This window comes from Protopterus annectens, chromosome 4.part0 (genome assembly GCF_019279795.1).
Source record: "Protopterus annectens isolate FY-2018-M chromosome 4.part0, PAN1.0, whole genome shotgun sequence".
Taxonomy (NCBI): Eukaryota; Metazoa; Chordata; order Ceratodontiformes; family Protopteridae; genus Protopterus; species Protopterus annectens.
In genome coordinates this window covers 1,770,913,606-1,770,936,893 of record NC_056733.1, presented here as the reverse complement: position 1 = coordinate 1,770,936,893, position 23,288 = coordinate 1,770,913,606, and the positions used below count along the sequence as shown (strand labels likewise).

The window sequence follows — 23,288 nt, the reverse complement described above, 5'->3', positions numbered from 1 at the left end:
TTTGCAGTAAGTTGTCAGTTGCCTTTGTTTGCCTGGCATGAGGTAAGCCATCTGGGCAGATGTATTCAAGCTTACACCCAGGAATGTTATTATTTGAGAGGGTACCAGTTGTGATAATTCTTTTCATTTATGGTGTACCCTAGGCATGCTAGAAGCCTTAAAAATGCCAGATGTTGAAGAAAAGTGTCCTTGTCCTCTGCTTGAATGAGACAGCCGTCCAGATAAGGATACATTTTAATGCTTCTTTGTTTGCAGAATGCAATTACTGGTGCCAGGCACTTTGTAAGGACCCTGGGTGCAGTAGATAAGCCAAAAAGCAGTGCAGAGAATTGGTAATGCAAAAAACCTGCTTTGAAGCGGAGGTATCTTCTGCATGATTCCCTTATTGGGATATGCAGGTATGCCTATTTTAAGTTTAGAGTTACTAACCAAGCATTCCTGCCTAGCATAGGCAGTAGCTGTTGTAAAATCAGCATTTTGAATTTTGGAATGTCCAGGAACGTGTTCAAAATCGATAAGTCCAGTAATGGATGCCATGAATTGTCTTTTCTGGGTACCAGGAAAAGTCTTGAATAAAAACCTTGTCCTTTTTCTGGTACCGGTTGAATAGCCCCCATATCCATGAGGGACATGACTTGCTTCTGGGCCTCTGCCCACTGGTTTTATGGCAGATCCGGCCATCCGTTTGGAATTGGCAAAGTATGGAAATGAAATCTGTACCCCTGGGATACTATGTTTAATACCCACTTGTCCTGGGTAATTAACTGCCAATTTTGAGCATGAAGTGCTAGTTTTCCCCCCAGGGGGCTGCCAAAAGATAAGTGCTTGGTGATGGTACAGGAAAGTCATTGAGACTGCTTACTGTAGGCTTGTGCTTTGTTTCCTCCAGATTTGGAGTTGGAGGCACCCCATTGCTTTGACCTGTAAGAACCCTGTGATTGGTATCTGGAGCCTTTTGAGTGCCTGGATTTGCCCTGAGTGGCTCTGTTGGACACAGGAAAGGACCAGTTTTTAGTAGGCCAGTGTCTACTGAACCTGGGTGGCTGCACTTGCAAGAAATCTTTTACAGTTTGCATAGATTTAGCTTTGTCTTCCATTTTCTTTAAAACCTCTTCAGCCTTATTAGCAAACAGAGTATCATGCTGCAAAGGGGCATCCAACAATTTAGCTTTAACATGATCAGGCAGATTTTGCTTCTTGAGCCAGGCATGCCTTCTAATCACATATCCAGTAACGGAGGTCCTACAAGAGGCCTCCAAGGAATCAAAACCACATTGCAAAGTATGCTTTCCAACTTGTTCGGCTGAATGCAATAATTCTTGTAACTCTTTATTTTCCACACAATCAGAAATCAACATAATTTTCTATTTCAGTAAGCCCATAACATGTTGTTGATATTTAAGCATATGAAACTGGCAGTTTAAAGCCCTGATTGCCAAGGTTGCAGACATATAAACATTCTTACCCCATCTATCCAGCGCCCTGGAATCTCTATCAGAAGGGGTAGGATTCTTGGCTGTAGAGGCCTTTACACCCTTGGGACCCTGAGAAATCGTTTCAGGATCAGCAGCAGGATTTTTGAAAATAAATTTGTGAGTCAGGAACCCTGTAATATTTGTCTAGCTTACTAGGAGCCGGAGGCAGGGAATCAGGAGCCATGCTTGATTCCGAGAACACATCATCAACAATGTCTAATACAGGAGGTATTGCCAAAGGCCTATGCTGAGGAAGAAGAAGGAAATCCCTAAGCCTCTTTTTTGATTCAGAGAAGTCCTGACTCTCCCATTGAAAATGTTCCCTTAAAGTATGCAAAGTCTCTCCAAAAGAGTAATCCTCAGCAGGAGATGCAGATGGGATGGATTCCTCTGCATCAGAATCCTCATAGGGTGGAATAGAAAATTCCTGATCAGAAGAGGAATCAGAAGAAATGGAAACCTGATCTGAAGATTCATAATTAGTGCCTTGCCTAGGTCTCTTAGCAGGGGAAGGTTGGGAACCCCTGACCAAGGTAATTAAATCCTCAGCCATTTTGATCATCTGTTTTTTAGGCATAGGGGCCTGAGCACATGGCTCATGCGTCGGTTTTTTTAGATATAGAAGTTGTTTTTGACCTTGTTTTTGTTGCTGGTGTTGGTTTAATATAAAAAATGTTGAGGCCTGAAAACACCCTCAGAAGCCGGTGCCTGCTCAGTGGCTCCGGACCCATCTAAGGGAGAGACATCCGCGGGTTCAATACTCTGAGAATCTCGCAGCATACCGGACTCCAAATGGGTCTCAGTAGAGGCCTGCGACTCAAAAGTAGCGGGTATCAGGTGCTGCAAAAGCACCTCACTGAGTACCGACGAACCGGCGACTGACTTAGGAGAAGCTTCATCGTCGGTTTTGGACCTAGACAGTCTGTCTCTGTCTTTTTCTTTGCGTTTTTTGTGAACTCCGGTAGTCGGATTGCTAACTGACGACATTTCAGGATAATTAAATCTTGAACCAAAATATTTAGAAGCAAAAATATACCGACGCTTAATAGTGCGTTGGTTAAATCTAGCACAAAACCGACAGCAAGGCACATTGTGATCTGGGCCTAGGCAAGGAATACAGTACAAATGAAAATCCTTATGAGGTATTTGCTTCTCACAAGTAATGCAATTATTAACTTTTACTGACATCAGTAAGGAGCAAGAAAAAGTTTCCCCAACGGGGTGTTAGCTTTAGTTTGAAGACTTCGAAAAAAATTTCTGGAGTTGGCCGACCGGCACTTGTGAACTGCTTTTGCTTCGGGCACCATGCAGCAAGAAAGACTGAATAAAATGGCATCGGCTGCATGTTTTATACCCCTGATGACCTGACGTCATGGAAGAGGAGACAGCAACTGACGCAGGACCCAAGACTTTGTTATTCAGGCCGACTGAGGGCAACCTGCCAGCATATTACCCAAATGTAATGACTGCAACAGTGAAACACGAAGAACATGCATAAATTTTTATAGAGGAGAAAGGGAGGCCACTGTGTAGTAGATCACCTAAGTAATCTAGGATGAGAGGGATGGAGGGCTGTGCCGTATTGGCTCTCTTAGCCTAGATCCAGGTGCAGAACCTTTTCCATTTATCTGCATAAGACTTTCTGGTCCTAGGACATCTGGCCTCATGGATAACATCCAGAACCTGTCTGAGGATGGCAGATTGGTTCGGGGTTAGGAATAAGCCAAGCTGCCAAACTGAGTGTCTGCAATTTGGGATGCATAAATTCCCCTTTGCTCTGGGTCAGGAGGTTTGCAATCTGAGGAAGATGCCATGGAGGCAGTGGGGACAGGCTGCATAGCAAGGGGTACCAGTGTTGGGGCCAGTCTGGAGCTATAAGAAATGTCCTTGGTTTTTCCTGCCTTATTTTGAGCAGTACCCTGGGGATGAGAGGTAGGGGAGGAAAGGCATAGACAGATAGACTGACCCAGGGGAAGGACAGGGCATCCACTTTCCAAGCCATGCATTGATGCTCCCTGGTGTAGAATTTGCTGAGCTGATGGTTGGTGTGGGAAGCAAACAGGTCGACCTTCGGGGTTCCCCAATTCTGAGTTACTAGGGAGAAGGTTGAGTTACCACTCATGTGGGTCCAGAAGATTTCTACTTAATTGGTCTGCCAGAGAGTTGAAAGAGCCTGGTAGGTATTGTACTAACAGGTATAGTTGCATGGAAGAGGCTGTGAGCCAAAGGGTCATGGCCAGCCTGCATAGGGGGTAGCAGTGAGTACCTCCCTGCTTGTTGATGTACCACATCACAGTGGTGTTGTCTGTTTTGATCAAGAGAACAAGAGAACCCCTGGAGAGAGAAAGGGTTTGAAAGCTATCAAGGTGTGCTGCACAGCCATCATCTCTTTTAGACTGATGTGCAGAGGGATTTGCTGTGGGCTCCACTGGTCCTATATGCACCTGCTGTCCAGGTGTGCACCACAAGCATAGTCTGATGCGTCTGTGGTGAGGGTCTGGGCAGCAGGGGGGTGGGGAGAAGGGCAGTTCCTTGTTGTGGGAGCATGCTGTTACCCACCAAAGAAAATCCTTTCTGAGGCAAGGAATTATAGGTAGAAGAGTTTCCAGGTCTTGAGAGTGTTGACACCAAAGGCTCTTTAGGTACCGCTGAAGTTTCAAGTTTCCTCATATGCAATCTGGCATATGGAATGAGTAGTATGCAAGATGCCATGAACCCCAGAGCTTGCAGGATCTTCCTTGCAGATAGCTGGGGCCTGGTGGCTAGTTCAGAGAAGTGGGTTGAATTTGTTTCGCTGGTGTAAGGTATGCCATCTGGGATGTTGTGTCCAGACTTGCTCCCAGGAAGATTATCCTTTGGGTGGGCACTTGTTTGGATTTCTTTTCGCTGATTGTGTACCCTAGTGAGGTTAGTAGGGTCTTTAAAAAGGCCAGGTGCTTGAGCAGTTTTCCTGGCTATCTGCCTGAATAAGACAGTCTAAGTATGGGTAAATTTGAATATTTCTTTATCTGCAAAAGGCAATGGCCAGAGCCAGACATTTTGTGAAAACTCTGGGAGCAGTAGATAAGCTAAAGGGAAGCACAGAGAAAGTACAGTTGTGTACCTAACATAAATGTAGATGTTCGAGTGTATCCACTGTTGCAGTCATTACACTTGGGTTATCCTGCTGGCAGGCTACCCGCAGTCGGCCTGAATTCCAAAGTCCTGGTCCTGCGTCGGCTGCTGTCGCCTCTTCCCTGACGTCAGTGCACCAGGGGTATATAAGATGCAGCCAACGCCATTTTCTTCAGTTTTTCTTGCCCCAGATGTCAGGTGCCCCCAAGAAGGTAGGCAATACATACTGCTTATAAAAAACACACACTAAAATAAACAATACCTTCATCTACAAGCAAATACACTACATAGGTTGTATAGGATAGAGAAATATAGATAGGTCCCAGCAAAGAAAGGGGGATGGTGGGTGGGTAACCTGGACTGCAACAGTGAGTACACTTGAACATCTACATTTATGGTAGGTACACAACTGTACTATGTTCATCACGTTTCACTGTTGCAGTCATTACACTTGGGTTGAATCCCAAAGCTGAGGTTGGGCGGCTGGGTCTAAATAGAATTAGGAGTGGCTATGAGGCCCTGCAGAACTGCAGTGGCAAAGCCAGCTCTGGATTTAGAGTAAAGAGGTAAGTGACAGTGCTTGGTAAAAGTGTGCACTGAACTCCAAGTTGCAGCCTCCAAAATTTCCTTGGTTGGTACTCCTCTGAGAAAGGCTGCTGATGTGGCTGCTGCCCTGGTAGAATGTGGCCTAATATTCTTAGGCACTGATTTGCCATGCTGTGCATAGCAGAAACGAATGCAGTGCCCTATCCATTTTGAAATAGTCTGCTTTGAAATGGCCTTTCCTTGTGATCCTGCAGCATATGCTACAAAAAATTGCTCAGTTTTTCTGAAAGCTTTTGTTTTGTCCAAGTAGAAGCATAGCTGCCTGTGTATGTCCAAAGAGTGCAGAAGTCTCTCCCCTTTATTCTGGGGATTTGGATAAAAAGTTGGCAAATGAATGGTTTGGTTAAGGGCCACACTGGATACTACCTTTGGCATAAATGTTGGGTTTGTCCTTAGAGAAACTCTGTCGGGATGAAAAATTATAAAAGATTCCACTGTCATTAATGCCTGTAACTCTGAGACTCTTCTTGCTGAAGTTATTGCTAGGAGCAGAGCAGTTTTCCATGATAAGAATTTTATCTCAGCTGTTTTGGCTGGCTCAAAAGGAGGCAGTGTGAGCTTTTCCAAGACAAAGTTGAGGTCCCAAGTAGGTATCGGTACTCTCCTTGGGGGTCTTATGTTTTTTGCCCCTCTGGGTACTGCCTTAGCAGTGGATGTGAGAAAATAGGTTTCGTATTGTAATGAGCTGAAATGGCAGAGGCATGGATCTTAATTGATTAGAAGGATAGGCCTTTGTCTCAGTTAGGTATTGTAAAATCTGAGGAATATTTGGAACAAGCGGTTCAAGTCCTTGTGCCTGGTTCCAAGCACATCTTCCATTTTTCTGCATAAGATTTCCTTGTGCTGGGCCTCCTGGCTTCCAAAATGACATCCATAACTGCTTTAGAGAGAGGTGTGTTCTGAGTGGTTATATTATTCGCCATGCAGCCAGATGTAAGGTTCTGAGTTGGCTGTGCAGGATCTGATTGTTTTGTTGGGTCAAAAGATGAGGAATTTGAGGTAAAGTCCAGGCTGGGCCTTGAGACAAGCTCTTTAGGATTGGGTACCAGTGCTGGTGTGGCCAGTCTGGGGCAATCAGAATCATTTCTGGCTTCTCTTGTCTGACTTTTAGGAGTACCTTGGGGAGGAGAGGCAGTGGTGGAAAGACAAACTGTTAGGGTTTTCCAGCTGAATGACAGAGCATCCACCATCCATGCTCGTGAGTGATAAGTCCTTGTGCAGAATCTCTGTAGTTGGCAGTTGTGAGGGGAGGCAAATAGATCTATGTTTGGGCATCCCCATTTCCTTGTTATCATACTGAAGATTTGTGGATCTAGTTTCCACTTGTGAGGGTCCATGAGGTTTCTGCTTAGTTCGTCTGCCACAGTATTTTTCTTTCCTGGCAGGAATTGTGCCTGCAGATGTACTTGATAGGTCAGTGCTGTGTTCCACAAAGTCATGGCTTGCCTGCAGAGGGGGTAGGAATGTGTGCCCCTTTCTTGTTTATGTGCCACATGACTGTAGTATTATCCGTCTTTAGCAATAGTTGTTCTGGATGTAGTAGATCCTTGAAGGCTGTCAGGGCATTCTGTACAGCTAGCATCTCTTTTTGATTGATATGAAGATGCATTTAGTCTCCGGGCCACGTGCCCTGAATACATTTTCCTGCCATGTGTGCCCCCCAGGCATAATCCGATGCATCTGTTGTTAGTGTCTGCCTGGCTGTGGGTAAAGTGAAAGGCTGTCCCTTGTTGTGGTGACAGGCCAGTGCCCACTATCGAAACTCTTGTTGCAGGCAGGGAATGAGAGTTATTATTGTTTCCAGGCTGTGGCAATGTTGAGTCCAAACACTTTTTAGATACCATTGTAGCTTCCTCATATGCAGTCTTGCATATGGAATTAGCAAGATGCAGGATGCCATGAAGCCCAAAGCCTGCAGAATTTTTCTTGCAGGTAGCTGGGTCTTTGTTGCCATCATTTGAAAGTAATGAGTCAGTTGCCTTTGTTTGTCTGGCGTGAGATAAGCCATCTGGGCAGTTGTATTTAAGCTTGCACCCAGGAATATTATCTCTCGAGTGGGCACTAGTTTTGATTTCTTTTAATGTGTACCCTAGGCAAATTAGTAATCTTTTTACAAACGCCAGATGCTTTAGTAGATTGTCCTTGCTCTCTGCTTGAATAAGGCAGTTGTCCAAGTAGGGATACATTTGAATGTACTGTAATTTGTACTTTTTGTCTGCAAAATGCAATTACTGGTGCCAGGCATTTTGTGAAGACCCTGGGCGTAGTAGATAAGCCAAAGGGCAGTGCAGAGAATTGGTAATGTATTGAGCCAGCTATGAATCTGAGGTATCTTCTGCAAGACTGTCTGATTGGGACATGCAGGTATGCCTCTGAGGTCAAAAGTAACTAGCCAAGCCTTCTTGCCCAGCATGGGTAGAAGTTGCTGCAGTGTCAACATTTTGAATTTTGGAACGTCCAGGAAAGTATTTAGAGTAGACAGGTCCAGTATTGGTCTCCAGGCTTTGTCCTTTCTGGGTACCAAGAAAAGTCTTGAGTAAAATCCTTGCCCCTGCTCTTGCTGTGGTACTTTCTGAATAGCCCTCATGTCCATGAGAGCAGAAATTTGTTTGTGTGCCTCTGCCCATTGATTGTGTGGCAGGTCTGGCATACCTTTTGGCCTTAGTAAGGTGTGAAAGTGGAACCTGTAACCCTGAGAAATAATATTCAGCACCCATTTGTCCTGCGTGATCATGTGCCAATTTTGTAAGAAAATTGCTAGTTTTCCCCCTAAGGGTGCTGCCAAAAGGTAAGTGCTTGGCATTGGTAGAGGAAAATCATTGGGACTGTTTCCTATAAGGTTGTGATTTGTCTTCTCCGTCTTTGGGGGCTGAAGCACCCCATTGTTTAGGTCTGTATGAGCCTTGGGGCTGAGATCTGCCTCTTGGGCATCTGTATCTGCCTCTTTGTGGCCTGTCTGACACTGGAAAGGACCAATTTCCTGCTAAATCTGGGTGGCTGAACCTGTAAGAAATCCTTTACTGTCTGCATTGATTTTGCTTTATCCTCCATTTTCGTTAACGCCTCTTCTGCCTTAACACCAAACAAAGTATCATGCTGTAATGGAGCATCCAATAATTTTGCTTTAACATGATCAGGTAAACTCTGTTCTTTTAACCAAGCATGCCTTCGAATGACAGAACCTGTAACTGCGGCTCTGCAAGAAGCCTCTAATGAATCAAAACCACATTGCAAAGTATGCTTTCCCACTTGTTCAGCTGCATGCAATAAATCCTGCATTTCCTTGTTTTTAGGACATTCAGAGCTTGTAAGCATTTTCTGTTTTACCAAAGACATTAAGTATTATTGATATTTAAGCATGTGAAACTGGCAATTTAAAGCCCTTATGGCTAAAGTAGCAGAGGTGTAAACTTTTTTCCCCCATCTGTCCAGTGCTCTAGATTCCCTATCAGAGGGACAAGATTGTTTTATGGTTTACTAGCAAAAATTCGAAAAAAAAAAAAAAAAGTGTACTTAACGTCGACTTTTAACATCGGAAATGAACATTTCCGTATGCAACTAATGTCGAAAACAGCTGTTAATTGTCAAAAATGTCGCTCGCGACATGTTCAACAATTAACAGCACTCCGACCCTTCCCATAACTCCCTAACTAACTAGCCTACACTCACATCTATGCAGGGGGGCAAGCCCCTAACTTAATATTCCAACTCCGAGATCGCACTACAGTGAGGAAAGGGATGTATTTCCCTAACCGCACTGTACTGCGATCCCCTTACATGAGTGAACGTTATAATTGCGAATGCACAGTCCATTCGCAATGATAACGTTCGCTCACATCACCTGCCGAACTATGAAGTATTCGAACATATGTAGTTCGAATACTTCATAGCCATGCAACTGCACGTCAGCATTGTGATAGTAAACCGTTTTTTGCAGTGGAAGCCGTGACCCCTTTGGGACCCTGAGAAATTGTTTCTGAATCAGCAGCATAGTTTTTATAAAGAAATTTATGAGAATTTGGAACCCTGTAGTACCTATCTGGCTTAACTGGTGAAGGGGGTAAAGAATCAGGAGACAAACTGGATTCAGAGAATACATCATCAACAATATCTAGTACAGGGGGGATAGCAAGAGGCCTGTGTTGAGGCAATAAAAGAAAGTCTCTGAGCCTTTTCTTGGATTCTGAATAATCCTAGCTCTCCCAGTGGAAATGCTCCCTCATGGAGCGCAGGGTTTCCCCAAAAGAGTAGTCCTCAGGAGGAGAGGCTGAAGGGAATAGATTCTTCAGCATCAGAGTCCACATAGGGAGGAAGAGAATATCCCTGTTCTGAAGAGGAATCAGAAGAAATAGAAACCTGGTCAGAGGAGTCATAGTCAGTGTCTTTCCTAGGCCTTTTATCAGGAGGGGGATGGGAACCCCTGATCAAAGTAATGTGGTCTTCGGCCATTTTAAGCATCTGTTTCGTTGGCATGGATGACTGTCCAGGAGAATGCTGTACTTGTTTCTTTGTCTTTAAAGGTATTTTAGACTTTGCCTTGGCTGCTGAAGTTGTCTTAATAGTAAGCTGTGTAGGTCTGAAAACACCCTCAGAAGCCGATGCCTGCTCTGTGGCTCTGGACCCATCTGAGGAAATAGTTTACATAGGCCCAATACCTTGAGTTTCCAGAGGCCTAGTTGTCTCCATGTGGGAGTCGGAGATGGCCTGTGGCTCTGAGGTAGCGGGTGTCAGGGGCTGCGAAAGTGCCTCACTGAGAACCGGCGAACCGGCGACTGGCCTAGAAGAGGCTTCGTCGTCAGTTTTGGACTTCGGATGCCTGTCCTTTTCTTTGTCCTTGCACTTTTTATGAACTCCGGTTGTCAGTTGTTCTGACGGCATTATATAGTTAAACCTTTGGCCAAAGTAATGTAAAGCAAAATTGAACCGACACTTAATAGTGCGTTGGTTGAATCTAGCACAAAACCGACAACTAGCAACATCGTGGTCAGGGCCTAGGCAAGGAATACAGTAAGAATGAAAATCCTTATGAGGTATTTGCTTCCCACAAGAAATACAATTGTTAACTTTTACTGACATCGGTCTGGAGCAAGAAAAAGTTTCCCCAATGGGGTACTTAGTTTTATTGAAGACTTCGGATCTGAAATTCAATTTCGAAAATCTCAGGAGTCGGCCGACCGGCACTTGCGAACTGCTTTTGCTTTGGGCACGCGAGGCAAGAAAGACTGAAGAAAATGGCATCGGCTACATCTTATATACCCCTAGCGCACTGACGTCAGGGAAGAGGTGACAGCAGCCGACGCAGGACCAGGACTTTGGAATTGAGGCCGACTGCGGGTAGCCTGCCAGCAGGATAACCCAAGTGTAATGACTGCAACAGTGAAACACAATGAACATCTGAAAGTGTTCAGATCCCGCCGTGAAGCGGAGATATTTTCTGCAGGATTCCCTTATAGGAATGTGGAGGAAGGCCTCTTCTAGATCTAGGGTGACTAGTCAAGCGTTATTGGATAGCATGGGTAGCAGCTGCTGTAGGGTGGTCATTCTGAATTTTGGGATCACCAAGAAGGTGTTTAGAATGGATAGATCGAGGATGGGGTGCCAGGTGCCCTCTTTTCTGGATACCAGAAAAAGTCTGGAGTAGAAACCTTGGCCTATCTGTTCTGCAGGAACGTGTTCTGCTGCCTTCATAGAGAGGGCAGGGAAAGAATTTGCTTTTGAGCCTCTGCCCACTGATTTGCTGGTACATCTGGAAATCCTTTTGGGGTTGGAAGGGTATGGAAGGAAAATTTGTATCCCTGAAACACAATGTTCAGAACCCATTGTTTCTTGGTAATTGTGGCCCAGGTGCTTGAGTGATAGGAGAGTTTTCCTCCCAGGGGTAAGTGAGGGTGGGCAGAGGGGGGTGGGGGAGGTGGTGAGTCATTGTCAGTTCTTTCCATAAGGGGGTGGCATAGAACTCTCTGGTTTTGAAGTAGAGGTAGTCCACTGCTTAGATCTCTGCATTCCCTGGGCCTGCTGTCTGGGGTGTCTGTTTCCTTGGGGCCTAGGCTGGGCCAGTTTACTCGGAGCAGGAAAGGACCAGTGCTTGGAGGGACAATGCCTGCTGAACCTAGGGGGCTGGACCTGTAAGAAATCCTTAAGAGTTAGCATAGATTTTGCTTTTTCTTCCATCTTTTTTGAGACCTCTTCTGCCTTGGTGTCAAATAAGTTATCTTTGTGCAAGGAGGCATCCAACAATTTAGATTTGACATGGTCTGGCAGGGGTTGTTCCTTAAGCCATGCATGTCTTCTAATGACAGAACCAGTGATTGCTGCCCTGCAAGAAGCTTCTAAGGTATCAAAACCACACTGCAAAGTGTGTTTAGTTACTTGACTTGCAGAATGCATTAAATATTGTAAATCTTTAGATTCTGGCCAAGCAGGAAAGGAAGACATTTTTTGTTTAAGGAGTTCCAAGGTATGTTGCTGAAATTTCAGCATATGGAACTGACAGTTTAGTGCCCCAGTAGCAACAGTAGCTGAGGTGTATACTTTTTTTACCCCATCTGTCCAAAGCTCGGGAATCCCTGTCTGAGGGGGTGGGATTCTTAGCAGAGGTTGCTTTAATCCCTTTTGGCCCTTGAGAAATGACCTCAGGGTCAGCTGTTGGATTTTTAAAAAGATATTTGTGAGAGTCAGGGACTCTATAGTACCTGTCTGGTTTTCTGGGAGAAGGAGGAAGGGCGTCAAGAGTCCAGCTGGATTTGTGGAAAACATCCTCCACAACATCCAGGACTGGGGGATGGACATGGGCCTATATTGCGGAAGATCTAGGAATTCCCTGAGTCTCTTTTTAGATTGAGGGTAGTCCAGACTCTCCCATTGGAAATGCTCCCTTAAGGTATGCAGGGTTTCCCCAAAGGAAAAACCCTCTGGGGGAGAGGCTGAAGGAATGGAGTCCTCCACATCAGAATCTTCATAATTGGAGAGGGGTTGCTTGTCTTCATAGTCAGATAAAACTACACGGGACAGATCTGTTTTCCTTTTGGAGGGGGGTAGCTTGGCTTCCCCTGATCAGCATGATAAGGTCTTCCACCACTTTAAGCATTTGAGACTGAGGCAAGGTAGCAGGTGACTGACAGTGGGTCGGTTTCTTGGGTGTGGAACAAACCCTGGGCCTGAGAAACTCTGTCATTTTTGAAAGAACGGTAGTCGTGAAAGAAGACGTCGGTTTGTGTCGAGATTTGGTAGGGCGAAGGACTTCCTCGGAAGCCTGCTCAGCAGCTCCAGGCCAATCCAAGGTAGAGACGACCGCAGGATCCTTAGTCGAAGAGTTTTGTGGCATACCGGACTCCCAAAGGGTCTCAGTAGTGGCCTGCAAATCAACAGAAGTGGGCATCAGGGTCTGCGAAAGCACCTCACTGTGTACCAGAGGACTGACGACTAGCTTAACAGAAGCATCGTCGGAAGGTTTAGACCTTTGCGGTCTGTCTCTGTCTTTATCTTTACGTTTTTTTGGAAGATCTGCTGTTGGATGGCTTACCGAAGCCATATTGGAATTAGAGGACTGTAAACGAAAATATCTGGCTACAATAAGGGCCCGACGATGGATAGTTCTGGCATTGAACAAAGCACAGAAGTGACAACAGGGGACGTCATGGTCTGGGTCTAAACAAGTGCAGTAAAAGTGGAAATCTCTGTGTGGTATTTGCTTTCCACAGGCGAGACAATTATTAACTTTTTCTGACATCGGTTAGTGCAAGAAAAAAGGCTCCCTAATGGGGTACTTAGCTTTAGAAGACTTCAACTTCAATTTGGTAGATGAAAACTCAGGTAGCGACCGACCGGCTCTCATGCTAACTGCTTCTGCTTCAGGGTCCACAGCAAGAAAGACTGATGTAATAGCGTTTGCTGCCTTACTTTATACTACTGACGACTTGACATCAGTCCTCAAGCGACAGCAACCGAAGCAGAAATACTAAGTCTATGGTATTCGGGCCGGCTGAGCGCTACCCTGACAGGGATAACCCAAATGTGATGATTGCAACAGTGAAACATTAAGAACATAGAGGTGATTGGAGCTGAGGGGAAATAGGTCTAGAAACAACCTACACCTTAGGAGGAGGCCCCGCTGGGGCAGAATGATCTGGAGACCTCTTTCTATGTCTGTCACCTTTGTGCTCTCTCTCATTTCTTTAGCCTTACAGGGTCCCCTTCCCCAGGCCTAGAAGTGGGAGGTTGAGTGCCGGCCTTGGAGGGAGAGACAGAGAGAGAGGGAGCTACTGAGACCGAAGATGCGGTCACAGCTGTGACCGCCGAAAAGGAAGAAGTGACCGCCTCAGAAGCAGGGAGAAGGCCCTTCATAATGAGTTTAGCCCTGTGGTCTTTCAGAGCTCGCAGGTTAAAACCCGTGCAAATGCTACAGTACGTCGACAGGTGGGCCACACTAAGCAGACACTTATGGCCACACTCTGTGCATTTCTGAAACACCTGTTTTGGTTGATCAGCCATTCTAGGAAAGCACAACAGCCTAAGACTACCCCCAACCAATCCACACACACACACACAAACAGATAGCCGAGGGGAAAGAACGAACACTGATTTTTTTTTTTTAACATGACGCACCAGCGAGGGGGAGGAATGGGGGAACCTACACCACTAACTAACCCTACAGATACTAACAGCAAAAAACACTTGCCAAAAAAGCTCAAAGTTACTCACAATACCCAGAGCTCGGAGATCATGATGCAAACGCAAACCACGGCAAACAAGATCTGAGGGAAGGAAGGTGGTGGTATTGTGTTATGGGTAGGTGGAGGAGCTTGGAGCTCGGAGCAGATGCTTGTGAAATTGCCGGCTCAGATCGGAGTCGGATCCATAACCTATAGCTTGAAGACCAAATGAAGTAAACTACTTCAGATCTTTCGTTTTATTTTGATTTTAACGTGATATATGGCCTTACACAGAAAGAACAGAATCTAGTCATAGGAAATATGTAAATCTGACAGCTTCTAAACAGTAATCCCCAAAGATACTTACAAGCCAGTCCAATGGTGCATACTTTAACATTGCAGAGGGGGTTTTACATGAAAATGTCATTGCTGTGCTTCAGTTTAACATGCAGCTTTTGTCTGACAGCCAGGTTAGGACTTTCCTGAGGTCATTTTTCTACAGCTGCCTTTTTTTAATCATTTGAGACTACTATATCAATCAGCCTCAAAAACAGCAAGTTTATGCTTTAGCTTTACTGTTGTGAAACCTATAATTCTGGAAGTGAAAAATATGGTTCCAGATTTTCTCAGTCTCCGAAATCTTATGGTTCAGTACCCTTCTGAGAAAACCATCTGAATTTATGTACAACAAATTGGCTAGAACAATGTCAAATTACTGCTGCTGCGGTTTGTACAAATACTGCTTAGTGATCCACAAGTAACAGAAATCACAATCACAATTTAGTAAACTTTTATATAGTCATAAAATTCATCCAGCACCTTTTGTTAACTGGTCTGATGACTTCTTTTTACAGAGCAGGGAACTCTCAAGTGTCACAAAGACACACACTTCCAAGGGCTTAAGACCAAGCCTGACTAAGCCAGCAAGCATGTGGTTTACACCATGATCACCACCATAGGGTTTTATTGTTATATAATTTTTTTCTTCGCCACATTTTTCAATGCAAAAAAATGAGATTACGTATTGCTATAATACTGAGGTTCTTGCTGTGACTCATTTCTACAATACTCTAAGAAAAATGTCAAAACTTTATCACTCTCTCCTGTTCACATATATAACTGCCTCACTGAGCACTCCCTTCTCATTCAGTTAACCTTATCTTACAGTTGTTTCTTTCTCTGTATGATATTAATGCTTAGAAACCTTAAGTACTTTTCAGTTTCTTTTTCCACAACTGCAGATTATGAAGGTCCCCTTATTTTTTTCCTGTTCCAGTGCTACTAGAGAAGAATTTATCTCTGCGTGCTCCAAGTTACACATACCTCTTTTTGTGTTTTTTAATGCTAATCACTATCCAAACGTTTACATCTAAAGACTGTCTTGATGGGACCGTAAAAGTGCTTTATTATAAAATGCATATTAACAGAGTGGTAACTGCACTCATCCTTGGCAAGTGAGGTGTCGCTTTTATCCAAGTAACTGTAGGGGGATTAAGGTCAGCATGGAATATTCAATTTTCCACTGCTTTATTATCCTTCTGAAGTGACAACTCTCAGCCACAGGTAAATCAGAGTTGCCAGATTTGGGAACTATTAAGACTTAATGTGCTGGGGAAGAGTCTGGAAAATGCCTTGGCTATTAACGCCTTGCTATTTACCTGGCTATTTAAATGTGGCATGAAAAACTTTTCAGCAACTCACTGCACAAATCACAGCAGTTCTGTGAAAATATAATATTGTCAGTGCTTAGAATGGCATTATAAAAAGCCTGTGACTCACAACACAGACAATGAATTTAAATAGTTAAAACATATTTATTGTGAGTACACCGAGTCATGTCATGGTGACACAAATTGCATTTCTGGAACCAGAACTGAATGGAAAATCAAATCAGTATGGCGGGTCCCAAGGTAGTCATTTTGCATATGAGAAATTAAAATTTTATAAAAAGAAGTAGTGGTTCTGATACATTTGTACAGTAGGAAATATCAAAATAGGATACAAAAATTGCATTCCTTGAGGTTGAGATGGAATTTTCCTTTAAGCATTACTTAATTTACAGTACTGACTTGCATACCCATTTTGAACTTACTTGAGATGGTGAAAATCATGGAATTCTGGAGATGGAAGGAAGGGCAGGTGATACCCACAGTGTGAGATGGTAGTAGTCCATAGTGCTAAAGAAAACCACATCATGGTTGTAGCAACATGAGAGCCCATGATTACGGGGCCCACTACTGATGGCATCATGTTGGAAAACTAAAGAGAAATGATTCAAAAGAGAAACAGATTAGTTTTAATGTAAAAAAAAAATACATATTTCTCTGCTAGAAAGCTGAACCATTTGCTAACATTTTTAACACATTCCAGACACACCAAGATTTTTAAGCAAGTCAACAAGCACCTTCAGTGTGGTATGGCATCATATATTTACATTCCATTTAAGTTTGCTTGGATGAGTTCCACTGAACCAGACCTGATGGGGCACAGATAAGCTACACAACAGATACAAATGTAATACATCAATTACTCGTACAATAATAGAAAATCATATTTCTGGACATGTACTTCTTTATTTAGATTTTTTTAGGGTAGAACACAGATCCAACAGCACCACCTTCTAGCCAATCCATTGACTACAACCCATACAATACATGAATAAAGGTAATACAATGCATACAGTGAAGAGAAAAATTACTGAACATTTGAACTTTAGACAAGACATTATCCGGTCCATACGAAAAACAAGGAAGAGGTCTATCAACAGGTTTAGAGAAACACAGTTATCATGTAATACAATCACAGAATTAAACATCAGTCTTAACAGTATGTTTGCCGCTTGAGGATTGTTGCTACGCAGATATGAGGAATAACACTGAATACTACAGTATACGGAAGTGGTTGAAAAATAAGATTTTGTAGAAATTATATACAGCACCTGCAAAACAATTTATATGAAAAAAGGGTGTTGTGTGTGGAGTAAATCCTGCAGTAGAGATGGTACAGTATAACTGTATGGTATGTTTGTGTAACATAGTTTAGACATGGCAGATTACGGGTGATGTATGGGAAATAAGAGGTCTGGTAATATTTGGAGTACAGACTCAGGTTTACTTTGCATCTTTTAAAAGATGCATTACTTAAATTTTGATCTGAATTCAGTGTACAACTGAATTGTTTTTATGGGTAAAGGGAAGAGATTTCCAAATTTGAGAGACAGTGAAAGAGAAGCCATGGTCTGCAATACATATTTTTTTTAGCATAATGTCTGCAGTAAGCAGCTAGTTAACAGTTTGAAAACACAGCCTAGCAGTAAAAGGGAATTATGGGTGGCCATTTTACTTTGGCTAGGGTAAGGGAGTGGTGTTCTCCATTGGAAGATATAGAAATAAAACTACAGACATAGCTGTTAATTGGCTGTAGAATTAAAAGGTTCTTGGAAGATGCAGCAATGATAGGGAGGGTGTATTAAGAGGATATCTTTACCATTTGCAGATCTATCTATACCTTATGAGACATGGAAAAATGTTCCTGCATACAAGAGGAATATATGTTTTTTCCCTTTTATTTTTTTTTGGTTCCCCTTGCTTCATCTTACATCACCCTACCCCAGTGCCCCAAGTCCATCACCAGGTCTACCAGTCTTCTCCAATATCCTGGATTTTCTTCATGTAGGCAGGGTTTGTCATGGATCTTAAGGATCTTTGGGGTTCTGGCCATCTTGCCATCTACAAGGGGGATTTTTAATTTTATGCCCTACTCATTTCCCCCTCCCCTGTGGTCTTCTGGTTGTCTCTGGAGTGCGATGGGGGATGTGCTGACATATCACCCCACCTCTGCATCAACTCAATGTCCCCACTCTAATCCCTGTTAGGACTATGCCCCTTCCTTCACACACCTCTGGCCTCCACCAGGGACCATGTGTGGGGAATATCAGAGACCCCCCGTCCCTGCTGCACCATTAGTCATAGGAGGCACCAACTGATCCTAGGTCAGCTGGGCTGTAGCTAGGTCTTTATCCCTCTAGGACACCTGAACAGCTGGCTCAGAGAGAGGTTCTTGGGAACATATATCTTGAGATTGTGTGCAGTTGCTTCATTACAAAAATGATTTGAATAATATACCAAGTCTTATACTTTGAAGAGATGTTAATCTCGGTATAGAGATGCTTTTCCTGAGCTGGTGTAAAATAACAAGCACTAAAATGATGAACGCATTGCTATCTTTACCAGAGACAAAAATATGGACCTCAGAACTATTAGTGATCAGAAACAGAATTTCATAGAAAATAAATAAAATGGGATTCCATAATGGAAATAGAGCTTGAAGAGGACATTAACATGGAAAAAAGTACCTAAGATTATATCCATTTAGTAAAGCAGACTGCAATACAAGGTAAAGTATTCAATGGTCCAGCTGTTAAGATTTGTAATACAGTTAAAATAAAAGTACAGTTTTGTACCTACCATAAATGTAGATGTTCGAGGATCCACATTGCTGCAGTCATAACCTGTGGGTAGTCCGCTGTCCTCGGTCGGCCCGAATACCAAAGAGTTAGGCTGGCGTCGGTCATGGCGCCCAGAGCTGACGTCAGTACGTAGTGGTACTTAAGCGCATGACCGACGCCATATCCTCAGTCTTTCTTGCCCCAGATGTCAGAAGGCCTTAAAAAAAGGAAAGGCCAGAGCCACAAAGGAGAAAATAACAATAATCCCTAAGGAACAACAACAACAACAACAACCACAACAACAACAACCCCAAACCATAGAGGGGAAGGAGGGAGGGAAAATAGGACTGCAGCAATGTGGATCCTCGAACATCTACATTTATGGTAGGTACAAAACTGTACTATGTTCTTCGTCTCACATTGCTGCAGTCATAACCTGTGGGTAGAATCCCAAAGCAAAGGAAAAGGGAGGCTGGCAAACTAAAAGCATTAGGGGCTGCTAACATGCCCTGTAAGACTGCAGTGGCAAACCCAGCCCTGGACTTGGAGTAAAGAGGGAGATGGTAATGCTTAGTAAAAGTGTGAACTGAACTCCAAGTAGCTGCTTCCAAAATATCCTTAGTAGCTACACCCTCAAAAAAGCAGTAGATGTGGCAGTAGCCCTAGTGGAATGAGGTCTAATCCCAGCAGGAACATTCTTCCCATGATGAGAATAACAAAAGGCAATACAATTAGCAATCCACTTTGAAATAGTCTGCTTAGAAACAGCTTTCCCTTGTGAACTCAAAGCAAAAGAAACAAATAACTGTTGAGTCTGTCTGAACTCTTTAGTTCTGCTCAAATAGTAACGTAACTGCCTGTGTATATCCAAAGAATGCAAGACTTTTTCCCCCTTATTTTGGGGATCAGCATAAAAGGTAGGCAAATGGATAGACTGGTTCAAGGCCACATTAGAAATAACTTTTGGCATAAAAGTAGGGTTAGTACGTAAGGAAACTCTATCCTTATGGAATATTAGAAATAGTTCAACTGCCATGAGAGCCTGCAATTCAGATACCCTTCTAGCAGAAGTAATGGCCAACAAAAAGGCAGTCTTCCAAGACAAAAACTTCAATTCCGACTAGCTGCAGGTTCAAAAGGAGGCAAAGTAAGCTTCTCCAACACAAAATTGAGATCCCAGGAAGGAGTAGGAGCTCTGCGTGGGGGTCTTATATTTTTTGCCCCTCTAAGAAATTGCTTAAACAAAGGGTGAGAAAATAAAGGAGGGCCACAATCATAGTGAGCAGAAATGGCTGCAGCATGAACCTTCACAGAGGAAAATGACAAACCCTTTTCTAGTAATTCAGTAAGGTACTGCAGTGTAAAACTCAAATTAGGTACAGAGACATCAAAGTCCTTTGTTGTGCTCCAAAGAAAAAATCTCCTCCATTTATCAGCATAAACCTTTCTAGTGCTGGGCTGCCTGGCTTCCAAAATGACATCCAAAACCCGTTGAGGAAGCTGAGAACCCACAAGCTCTAAAACAGAATTCGCCAGGCTGTTAGATGCAGGGACTGCACCCTGACATTGAGCAAATGACTGCTTGACTGGGACAACAAGTGAGGAAGCTGTGGCAAAGGCCAAGGAGGCTCCTGAATTAAACTCCTCAGCAGAGGATACCAGTGCTGTCGTGGCCAATCTGGTGCTATTAAAATCATGCAAGGCTTGTCCCGCCTGACTTTCAAGAGTACCTTGGTAAGGAGAGGCAGAGGAGGAAAAGCATAGACGTGAAGGTTGTTCCAACTGAAAGATAGAGCATCCACTTTCCAAGCTTTTGGGTGAAACATCTTTGTGCAAAATTTTGGCAGTTGGAAATTTAGAGGGGAAGCGAACAGATCTATGTCTGGAGTTCCCCAAGCCACTGTCAACTGTTTGAATACTAGAGGATCCAATTTCCACTCGTGGGGATCCACAATTTGTCTGCTCAATACATCTGCTAGGGAGTTCTGTGCCCCTGGCAGAAACCGTGCTTGAAGAGTGATGTGCAAACTCAGAGCAGTCTCCCACAATATCATAGCTTGTCTGCAAAGAGGGTAAGAATGGGTTCCCCCCTGCTTGTTGATGTACCACATGACTGTAGTGTTGTCTGTTCGTATCAAAACCTGTCCTGGTTGAAGTAGGCCCTTGAAAGCCATCAGGGCAAACTGGACTGCTAACATCTCGTTCATGTTGATATGCAAATGCTGTAGTCTGGGAGGCCACGTGTCTTGAATCCATTTCCCATTGAAGTGTGCTCCCCAAGCCAGGTCTGAGGCATCCGTCGTTATGATCTGACTCGCCTCTGGTCGGGTCACAGAGAGTCCCTTGTTTAGGTGACATTCCTGTGCCCACCACAAGAATTCCTTTTGGATGCAAGGTATTATCTGAATGACAGTGTCCAAATCGTGGCAGTGTTGAGTCCATACACTTTTGAGATACCATTGTAGCTTCCTCATATGCAGTTTGGCATTGGGAAGTACCAGAATGCAAGATGCCATGAACCCCAAGGCTTGAAGGACTGTCCTTGCAGTCAGCCTGGACAGTACTGATAATTGCTGGAAATATAGATGAAGAGTTCTTTGTTTGTCCGGGGTCAGAAAAGCCATCTGAGAGGCTGTATTCAGTCTCACACCCAGAAAGCACATGTCCTGAGAGGGTACTAGACTGGACTTTGTTTCGTTCACAGAATACCCTAGGCACCTTAAAACTGCCATTACATACTGTAGCTGTTGAAGTAACTTGTCTTTGTCTTGAGCAAGAATCAGGCAATCGTCCAGATAAGGATAAATTTGTATTCCCCTCAGTTTTAAGAAAGCTATTACAGGAGCCAGAACCTTTGTGAACATCCTGGGCGCAGTAGATAAACCAAAAGGCAATGCAGAGAACTGATAATGAGAAGTACCAGCCCGAAAACGCAGGAATCTCCTGCAGCTGGGCCTGATAGGAATGTGAAGATAGGCCTCTTTGAGATCCAGAGTTACCATCCAGTGATTTTTGCCTAGCAGAGGCAGAAGTTGCTGTAATGTTAACATCTTGAACTTTGGAATGTCTAGGTATGTATTGAGAATGGACAAATCCAGAATTGGCCTCCAAATGTTTCCTTTCTTTGGCACTAGGAATAGACGAGAATAAAACCCTAGGCCTTCTTCTGACGGAGGTACCACCTAGATTGCCCCCATCTGTAAAAGCAAAGAAATTTGTTCTTGAGCCTCCAGCCTTTGCTGAGAAGGTACATCTGGCATGCCTTTGAAAGGAGGAAAAGTGTGAAAATAAAACTTGTAGCCTTGATTTATTATGTCCAACACCCATTTGTCCTGGGTGACCAAATGCCAGTTTTGTCTGAAAAGTGCCAACTTTCCTCCTAGAGGAGCTGCCAGAAAAGAAGGATCTGACAGCTGAAGATACAGGTCATTGGGTCTGTTTACGAAAAGGCTGACCCCTGCCCTCACCAGAAGATTGTGCAGGAGAACTCCAAGTCCTAGGTCTGAAAGAACCCTGAGCGTGAGCCTGCCCTTACCACGTCTAGACCTGCCCTTAGACTGAAAATCTGAAGAAGGGTAAGGCCATCCTCTTGCAGGCCAATTCCTGCTAAACTTAGGGGGCTGCACTTGCAAAAATTCCTTAACCGTCTGCATAGACTTAGCTTTGTCTTCCATCTTCTTCAAAACTGACTCCACAGGGGAACCAAAAAGAACTTCAGATTGAAGAGGAGCATCCAAAATCCGAGCTTTAACATGCTCTGACAAATTATGATCCTTAAGCCAGGCATGTCTACGAATAACTGAACCAGTAGCAGCCACCCTGGAAGAAGCCTGAAGGGCATCAAAGCCACACTGCAAGGAATGTTTACCAACTTGGTCAGAAGCATGAACCAAGTCCTGCAATTCCTTACACTCTATACCCTCAGATAGAGCATCTACCTTAGATTTTAACTGACCTAACAGAAAGTTCTGATACTTCAGCATATGAAATTGGCAATTTAAAGCCCTCATAGCTAACGTAGAAGAGGTGTACACTTTTTTACCCCACCTATCCAACGCTCTAGAATCTTTATCCAAAGGAACTGGATTCTTAACCACAGAAGCCCTGACACCTTTAGGCCCTTGAATAATAGTTTCTGGGTCAGCTCTAGGACTCTTATACAAATATTTATGTGCCTCTGGAACTCTGTAATACCTGTCTGGCTTGACAGGGGCAGGGGGTAAAGAATCGGGATTAAGGGAAGCTTCAGAAAAAACATCCTGAACCACATCTAAAACAGGGGGAATAGCCAAAGGTCTATGTTGTGGCAAAAACAAAAATTCCCTAAGCCTCTTACGAGAATCCGAAAAATCCTGACCTTCCCACTTGAAATGCTCCCTCATGGAATGCAAGGTTTCAGAAAAGGAAAAATCCCCTGGAGGAGAAGCAGAAGGACAGGAATCCTCTGCATCCGAATCTGAATAGGGAGAAAAATCCTGAATATCCTCAGCTGAGGACTCAGAGTAATCAGAGGAATGCTCCATACCCTCTAAATCTGTCTCGACCCTAGGCCTCTTCTCTGGAGGGGGCATAGAACCCCTGATCAAAGTAATCAAATCCTCTGCCATTTTCAACATATGTTTTTTAGGAACAGAGCCCGAAGAACTAGGGCTATGGCCCGTACCAGAAAGACCAGGTCTAGCCTTAGCAGGGCCTTTAGAGACTGAAGTAGAAGGCCTAATAACCTTTTGTAAGGATGGAACCACAGAAACTTGAGAAGCACCCTCGGCCTGGCCTAACTCCTGAGAGGCCAACTCCTGTAACAGTAAAGGTTCCCCCTGGGATTCAGCCGAGACCTCGGCTGGATCCACAGATTCAACCGTAGATTCATAGAACTGGCGTCCGCAACGGACGACTCATCCGGTTTTGACCTTAAAGATTTATCTTTTCGCTTTTTTGCGGTAGCGGGCGTCGGAGGATCCGACGGCATGTTGTAGTTACACCGCTTACCGAAAA

At 43.9% G+C, this 23,288-nt stretch overlaps 1 protein-coding gene across 1 annotated transcript in view; it reads right to left on the bottom strand.

The window, feature by feature from the left end:
- The window catches only part of FAXDC2 (fatty acid hydroxylase domain containing 2), a 995,570-nt gene that overhangs the window by 42,289 nt on the left and 929,993 nt on the right, over positions 1-23,288 (bottom strand). The window contains exon 8 of the mRNA XM_044069480.1: positions 15,939-16,105. Coding sequence (XP_043925415.1) covers positions 15,939-16,105 — 167 coding nt within the window. The remainder of the gene's footprint in view (positions 1-15,938; positions 16,106-23,288) is intronic.